At 42.2% G+C, this 8144-nt stretch overlaps 1 protein-coding gene across 1 annotated transcript in view; it reads left to right on the forward strand.

Annotated features, from left to right (window-relative positions):
• Nucleotides 1-8144, forward strand: part of LOC119428592 (thyrotropin-releasing hormone-degrading ectoenzyme) — a 144781-nt gene that overhangs the window by 101862 nt on the left and 34775 nt on the right. The window contains exons 7-10 of the mRNA XM_037696276.1: nt 2610-2747; nt 3667-3732; nt 7206-7271; nt 7656-7834. Coding sequence (XP_037552204.1) covers nt 2610-2747; nt 3667-3732; nt 7206-7271; nt 7656-7834 — 449 coding nt within the window. The remainder of the gene's footprint in view (nt 1-2609; nt 2748-3666; nt 3733-7205; nt 7272-7655; nt 7835-8144) is intronic.

An 8144-nucleotide genomic window follows, 5' to 3' on the forward strand; every position in this document is an offset into this window, starting at 1 on the left:
TGTGACCCCAGGGCAGCAGGAGGGTCTCCTCCTTGTGACCCCAGGGCCTCAGAACTTCATATTTTAGTTTCTGTTCTCTTCACTTTTCAACTTCTGCACATGTTGTAAGATATTAAAACATAACATCAGCTCCAGCACGGAGGTTTCATTCATGTTTTAAATAATTTTATTTATAAAAAACATTTTTATAATTTCAATTTTAATGACAGAATGAAGTCGCACAAAAATCAAGTAAATAAGAAACGTGTAAAGAATGATAAAACTTTTAATTATGTTTCATGTTTGCTTCACAGGTTCAGTCGAGTTTTAAAAAAAGAAACGACAAAAGACGAATCTGTGTTTTTATAAAGATAAAATAGTTCAGTTTGAATTAAACGTTCAAGGTTAAAGATCCAGAGTTTTTATAAAAATAAAAATAAAAAACTGAAACTTCACGAAGTTTGTTCTGCTCACAAACAGTTTGACCTGAAGGATCAATAAAACGTTTCATCTACAATCTGCTGATCGATCATGAGACATGAGATCAAACATGAGGAGGAGGAGCATAGGAGGAGGAGGTGAAGACCATGTGAGGAGGAGGGACAGAGAGTTGTTGATGGGAGGCAGGAGGAGGCGACAAAGTTTTAAAGTTCAGCAGCTGCTCCTGAACGCAGCATCTGTTTGTTTGGGCTCAGTTTGAGTCCATCTGCTCCATAAAGACCAGATGGACCCCTCCTCCTCCTCCTCCTCCTCCTCCTTCTCCTCCTCCTCCCTCCAGGTGATTTGAAGTGCTCGTTAATTGGACCTGATGTCACACTTGGTTTTTAATTTTCATGAAGCATTTCAGCTGTTTAACTCGTTAAGAACTTCCTGACGGACGAGGAGATAATCTGACGTCCAGCATCAATCCTCTGAGGAGGAGCTCGATCTGCTGCTGATCAGTCAAAATAAAAAAAAAACATTATTTTCATTCAACACACGACACTTTACACAGTTTTACATTTTTATATAATTTGTAGATTTTATTCAAAATGTTATAAATGTTTGTTTACACCGAGTTACACCCACAAATAATAATTAAATTAATTCAACAAACTTAAACCAGTTTACGATATAAAAAATAGTAATTAAATGTTAAATTGATAAAAACCTAAGCCAACTGTTATTTTGAAGTGTGTATTTGAGCTTTATTTTGAAATTCCGTGTTAAAACCTCCTCTTCTGTTCTGTTGTTTGACGGTAAACACAAAATTCTGATGATCCTCAATATAGAAGCTGAAATGAAAGATGACGGAAAATAAAGGAAAACTAGGCAGGAACAACAACAAAAGCTTTGTAATATAAAATCTGCTGAGTCACTGGTTGTCATGGTGATTCCCGCCTTTTTCATGGCAAGCAGAGAGGGGGAGGGGCTTCACAAAGCAGCACTAAACAGAGAAACACAAACTAAACAGTTCATCTCAATAAAAACTGAGTTTTATCAAGACAATTGTAAAAATGTGTTCTAGAAAAGGTTCTGATGGTCACGCATGTTCATTTGAACATGTTGAACACAATTTAAGTTTAAAATCTGACCTCAGAGTCAGTGGAAGTCGGTGAGAGTTTGGGTGTGCACCCTGCACCACAACCACCAGTTCTGGCTGGAAGGAGACAAAAAAAAATACTTTTGGATGTTTAATCTGGAGAAAATGTGCAAAGATTGTGGATTAAAAAGAGTTTGTTCGTGAGAAAGATTAAAAGTTGACAGCTCTACGTTTAGTTTTAGTCAAATATTTTGTTGTTAAAAACTTTAAAATCCTCCTTTTAACCTGTGACTCTGTGAAAAGTGTTAAAGACGTGAAAACAGCAGATCCGTCATGGAACGTCCAACTTCCTGTGACCCGTGTGAACTCTGAATGGTTCTGCTGAGACTCACCGGGAACATATTTCTACGGTTAGTTGCGTTTTTTGCCGACGACTTTCTGCTTCAACAAGTTTGAGCGCACGCGTCCTGCTCGACGTGTTTTTGTTGGTTTGTTTAAACTTTTTTTAACCTGCAGGAGCAGAAAACCACAAACTATGGCAGAAAATGAAGATTAAGAAAAGGAACACATTGACAGGCCTAAAAATCAACATGGACAAAGTGGTGTTTACCAGCAAATCGTCAGATCCCATAAATCTAATAATTTGGTTGTTTTCTCCTTTAAAACAAATCTATATTCAGGTTTCTTTGATATATATATTAATTTAATCACTTTATTCCATGAATTAGACTGAACCACTTTAGACCCAAGAATTAGTCACGTCCCTCCTGGTTCTGGTCTTTAGACAGGTGTTTCAGTTCATCTAAAGTAACATCTAAAACTTAACAAGATGCACTTTAAATTAAAAAACAAATCTTTGGTGTGGACGTTGTAATCCAGAAATTAGACAGAGCCACCGTCTCCGGGTTTCACCTCATCTTGAGGTTCTTTTAAACGAGGCTTGTTAAAGTTCAGCACGACAACGCAGAGGAGGTGAAACGAGAAAAGTAATTATGGTGAAAAATAAAGATTCAAAGAAAACGTGGACAATAAAAATCCACCACAGAACCAGCACCGGGAGCTCAGAACGTTCTGTGATGACGCTGAAGACAGATGTTTGCGTTCACAGGAGAAGCAGCGGTTCCTCACCGACGTCCTCCACGAAGTGATGCTGCTGGACGGTCTGAGTTCGTCTCACCCCATCTCCCAGGAGGTGGAGCGGGCCACCGACATCGACAGAGTCTTCGACTGGATCGCCTACAAGAAGGTAGCTCGACATGGTTTCTGTCTCCACGAGGGTTTTACACAAACGCCTTTTTTTTTAGACGTTTCAGTTGAAGGAACGCTCCCAAAACTTTTTTCCTTTTTGAAATCAGCCAGTTTTACTCGAGCTTTGTCCGCGAGTCAGAATCCAACTTCACGATCAGTTAAATCGTGGTTCTGTGGAACGGTCATGAACAATTCAGACTAAATAATTTCTGACTGGATTGATGATAACGGCCCAGAACAAAGTGGATCACCGTCATCTGTGAGCGAGTCGACATTAAAGATGTCATCACGCTTCACGCTAACGTTGGTTTGTCTATCCAAGCTGGCTGGCACTGATGACATCATCAACCAGGGACAGTGACTCTCACCCCATAATATATATATATATATATATATATATATATATATATATATATAAATGCTAAAAAGAAGTCAGTAGGTTTTTTTTACATCAGAGAGATGAATTACTGGAATGTTGAATAAGAGTTTATCTAAAGGAAAAACATGAAAGCTTTATTTTAGATTTTCATTAAAGCTCAGATAGCATCAGCAGCTAGCTGTAGCACTTCCTACAGGAAGCCCATAATATTTCTGCTGGTGAAAAAAACAAAACAGTTTATAAAAAAATGTTTCATGAAGCGACACCTGACGCTGTAGACTAGCCATTTACTCATCAGTCTGATCCAAATTAAACTATTTTCCAAACTTAGCAACCTTCAAAGAGTTATGCACTGCAGGTAAGATATTAACTGTTCATAGTTTTACCACATAATCCACTTTAACTGCTCTGAACTGACCCTAAAAGCATTTAATGACCTTGTTTTTTTTAATGTTGTAGTTGTTGCGTGGTTGAAGTGTTTCACAGTAAACTCTTGTTGATGTTGTTGTTTGTGTTTGTTTGTTTGTGTGACCTGTAGGGGGCGGCGCTGATCCGAATGCTGGCCAACGTGATGGGACAGCCGCTGTTCCAGAAAGGACTCAACGTAAGTTCAGCCTGTGGTTTTTGTTTGTCTCTACCTGAGAGCTTTGACTCCAGCTGTACCCTGGAGACCAGGTCTGGTTCCCGGGTTCCGGCTTCAGAACTGGTTTTAGGCGTTAAAAACCAGATTCTGTTTGTTTTGAGTTAAACCATCTTCAGCTGCAATGAAGGTGAGCAGTCTGATCTAAAAAAAATAAACCTGTTACAGGAAGCACCCTGTCAAAATAAGAGCGTTCCGGGATCCTGTTCCTGCAGGATCTGGCTCACATTAAGTCCCGCCTCTGGACATGGACACCAGTGACCCACAAATGAAGAAGCAGGAAAAGATGATGGATGGATTTTGTTTTTCTACAGAATATTTAAAAAGAGACACAATTAATAAAAACAACAACAACAAAAAGTCCCACTCGGTGAAACACGACTAAACCTTCACGGTCACGTGGAGTTTACCACAAACAAACAAACAAACAAACAAAATGAAGCAGCGTTCAGAGGACTGCACGTCACTCACCACCTCCAGCCCTCAGTCTGTGAGGGACGACTCTCAGCTACTACCACTCTGAAGTTTAGCTTTGTGTTTGTAAAACTCTAGATGTTTTTATTACTCAGATGGATTAGCTGTGGCAGCCATCTTGATTCAGGTTGACCCCATAAATAAAATAAATTTCTATGAATTGACAAACAGAAGCACGGAGAATCAGTAAAAAACTACAGGAAGTAACTCCTTGTGGCCTCAGGGAGGAGGACGGTGGTTCTGTTTTCAGGATGAACTCAGTTTGGACCGGTTCTGTCTGAAACTGGTCCCTGAAACGCAGAACCTCAATATTTATCTGGAGTTGCAACAAAGAGACGAGCATCAAACAACCGGGTTTCTCACATCTAATTCTGTGGGAAGAATCCGGTAATCTTGGCTGGAGTAGGAGCCGTTAGCGCTCGGCGCCTGGATGTAAATAACAGCCGAAGTGTTGGCTGCGTGGATCCGCAGGAAGCCGCGGCCTCATTACCCGACTGTAAACTCTAACTGCAGCACGGTAAATCTGTCGCCTTCGTTTTCACGACTGCCGCCGACAGATCCTTCCTAATGAAATCCTTCGGCTTGTATTTTTTTATAGGCGGCTTGTTATCGCTGACAGCTGCTTGCCTTTAATTACGCCCTTAAAGCTGTTTGTGCCGGGCGCTGCGTGCATCTGTTCGTGTCAGCCGAGGTGGCGGAGTCAGACTCGCACACACCTCGCGCGCCGTTATCGTGTCATCTTGTTCCGGTAAAGAGCTCGTGCTCGCCTCATCGGGCTCGGAGCGCTCGGCGACAAATAAAGAGGCGGGCGAGAGGAGCTGGAGGTGTCCCGTTGTCTCCAGCTGCGATTACACACGTCCTTTCATGCGCCGAAGCTTTGACGAGCTTTAATCCTCGGCTCCGAGAACAAACTGGAGGCGCCGAGGACGGGCAGGTGACCAAAGCGAGCCGAAAACACCGGACTCCTCCACACCTCTTAGTCTGAGCGGATCTTATCGCCCCCGTCCTGACACGTCGGCCCCGCAGATTAAAAATTCAGCTCCTCTGCTGCGACGTGTCGTTCTAAAAGCTTTTCAGTGTCCGCTGCCATTGTTAGACCCTTAAAAATAAAGAAGTTCACTCCAAGACGCCTCCAGAGTCTCAGACTCAACAAAATCCGGCTCTTTGGACGACGACTGCGTAAAATAATTTACACCAAAAAGCTTTAAACAAGTTTTGATCCATTTTTATAACTCGTGCTCGAAGAACACATCGTGTTTTAGTTTAAGGAGGCTTGCATCATCCTGTACAGGAAGTTGGATACATCTTTGATCTGAGGTTCTGTGGAGACATTATGGACAGTTAATATCTTACCTGTTGCAGAAAGCTCATTAGAACGCCCTCAGTTAGTAGAAACAGTTTAATTCTGAGCAGACTGATGAAGTTACGGTTCAAACCAGAGTGGATATGTTGGAGCAGATGAGTGACCAGATTCAGCAAAACATTTACGATCTGGACTCGAGCCTAAAACTGTTCCTTTGATGTGACTTTTTTTTTTTAAGTGTTTTTTTTTCCTGAAATTTCAAAATGGCTGCCATTTTTATCAGTTTCCCAATGTGCAACATAAAAGCATGTTATTTTCATTAAAGCAAATTATTTTTTAAAGATTGGATTTAAAAAAAAAAGTGTAAATCTTATAAAAGGGCGGCCATTTTGAATTTTTTGTTTCTTTCAATAAGCAAATGAGCGATTTAGCAAGAAAAATAAATCCTACAATAAAACATTATTCCTTTCCACATTTATACGTCATAAAATCCTACATATTAAAATGCCATTTAAAAATACAGCACTTTTGTCGGCCATTTTGAAAAATGGCTGCCGTTTTGAGCGGCTGATGTGATTTTCTAAAGTTATGGCTTCACAGCAAATCGATGGATTGTTATATTTGTATCCACGTCTGAAAGACAAGTTGAAGTATCTGGAACCACTCCCGTGTCTAAAAGTTCATCGTATTTTAAACAAAACGTTACAAACTTTTACATCGCCGTACGTTTTGTGTTTTATTGTTATTTTGACAAAAATAATGTTAAATTCCTTCTGGGTGTGCATCCAGAACCATCTTGAATGGAGTTGTCTCCAAAAGTTCATCGATTGTAGACAGACATCTGATGTGTACTTTCTGAGAGTTTCATTAAAATCTCTACTGTGGTAATTAAATATTTTGCTAACAACAAGAAAAATACTCCAGATGTACTCCAAACAGACTCACGGGCGGTTACATGATCGCCCACCGTCCATGGTGGGAATAATGATGTAAAACAGTTCACTCGTGTTTTTCTTTACTTCATTAAGGTTTAATTTTATTGGATTTACTTATAGTTTATTTTCTGTAACTTTGGTCATCTTGTTGGAGACACGATAGCTCAGTGGTCAGTGCTGTGGTTTCATGATCCTGAGGCTGCAGGTTCAAGCCCAGGTTGGACCAGGAAGGACATCTGGTGTGAAACAATCCTCAAATCTTTCATGGAGTTTGATAAAAAAATAAATCCTCCATGAACCTTTAGAGCTCAGAGTTTTAAAGATGGCGGCCATCCTCTTTGCTCCGACTAGTCTTTAGCTCGTCAGTCCAGTCAGAACTAAACCTTGTTTTTCCAAACTGAAGTCCTTCAAAAAGCTATCTACAGCAGGTAAGATATTAAACGTCCATAACCTATCCAGAGAACCTCACCTTCAAACAAACTGAACTATTGATGGTCCAACCCGTTCAGTTCATGCTTCAGACTTTCAAAACAAGAGTCTTGATAAAGCTCCGACCCGTTCAGTTCATGCTTCAGACTTTCAAAATAAGAGTCCTGATAAAGCTCCGACCCGTTCAGTTCATGCTTCAGACTTTCAAAATAAGAGTCCTGATAAAGCCAGTTTTCTGTCAGACCGCTCTACTCGTCCCTGAACTCACCAAAGTTCTGTTTGTCTTTCTGTTCCAGGATTATCTGCTGAGTCACATGTACAGCAACGCAGCCAGAGACGACCTGTGGACCAAGCTGTCCCAGGTAGGACTCACTTGCTGGGACACGGTTCCCCTTCTGGGCCCGCGGGTCTTACGGCAGAGCAGAACCTCCCTCGCTGCAGTACCGAGGGAGGGGCAGCCTGACTCTGTGAAGCCGGTGATTACTGAGCGGTCCTAACGAAGGCCAGAGACGCTCGTTAGGACTGATTTGATGTCAGAGGAAGCTTGTTGCCGTGGTAACCTGAGTGTCTGCTGTAGGCTTGTTTTCTTATTTGTCCTGCACATAATTGAACTGTAATCACCTTCGATGGCGCCTTCATCACACACTGTTTGATTAGCTGCTGGCCAACCAGATCTCTAATTACCTGAAGGTCAGTGCACGTGCTCTCAGTCCATCAGGACGTCCACGCTTCTCGTTTTGTTGCAGGCCATGCGTTCAGAGGGGCGGGACATCGACATCGGGGAGATGATGGACAGGTGGACGCTGCAGATGGGGTACCCCGTGGTCACCATCAGCAAGAACCAATCGGAGCAGCTGCCGACTCATTCCATCACCGTCAGCCAGGAGCACTTCCTGTACGGAGAGGAAGTGAGGACAAACCTCAGGTTAGAGACGTCTTCTCAGTCAGCCGCGCCGCGGCCCAGAGTCGTCCTGAAACTCTGACGTTGGTCAAACACCACGTTGGTGAAACTCCACGTTGGTGAAACGCCACGTTGGTCAAACGCCACGTTGGTGAAACGCCACGTTGGTGAAACGCCACGTTGGTGAAACGCCACGTTGGTCAAACGCCACGTTGGTCAAACGCCACGTTGGTCAAACGCCACGTTGGTCAAACGCCACGTTGGTCAAACGCCACGTTGGTCAAACTCCACGTTGGTCAAACGCCACGTTGGTCAAACGCCACGTTGGTCAAAC

This window comes from Nematolebias whitei, chromosome 22, assembly GCF_014905685.2.
Source record: "Nematolebias whitei isolate Nwh7 chromosome 22, NemWhi1, whole genome shotgun sequence".
NCBI lineage: Eukaryota > Metazoa > Chordata > Actinopteri > Cyprinodontiformes > Rivulidae > Nematolebias > Nematolebias whitei.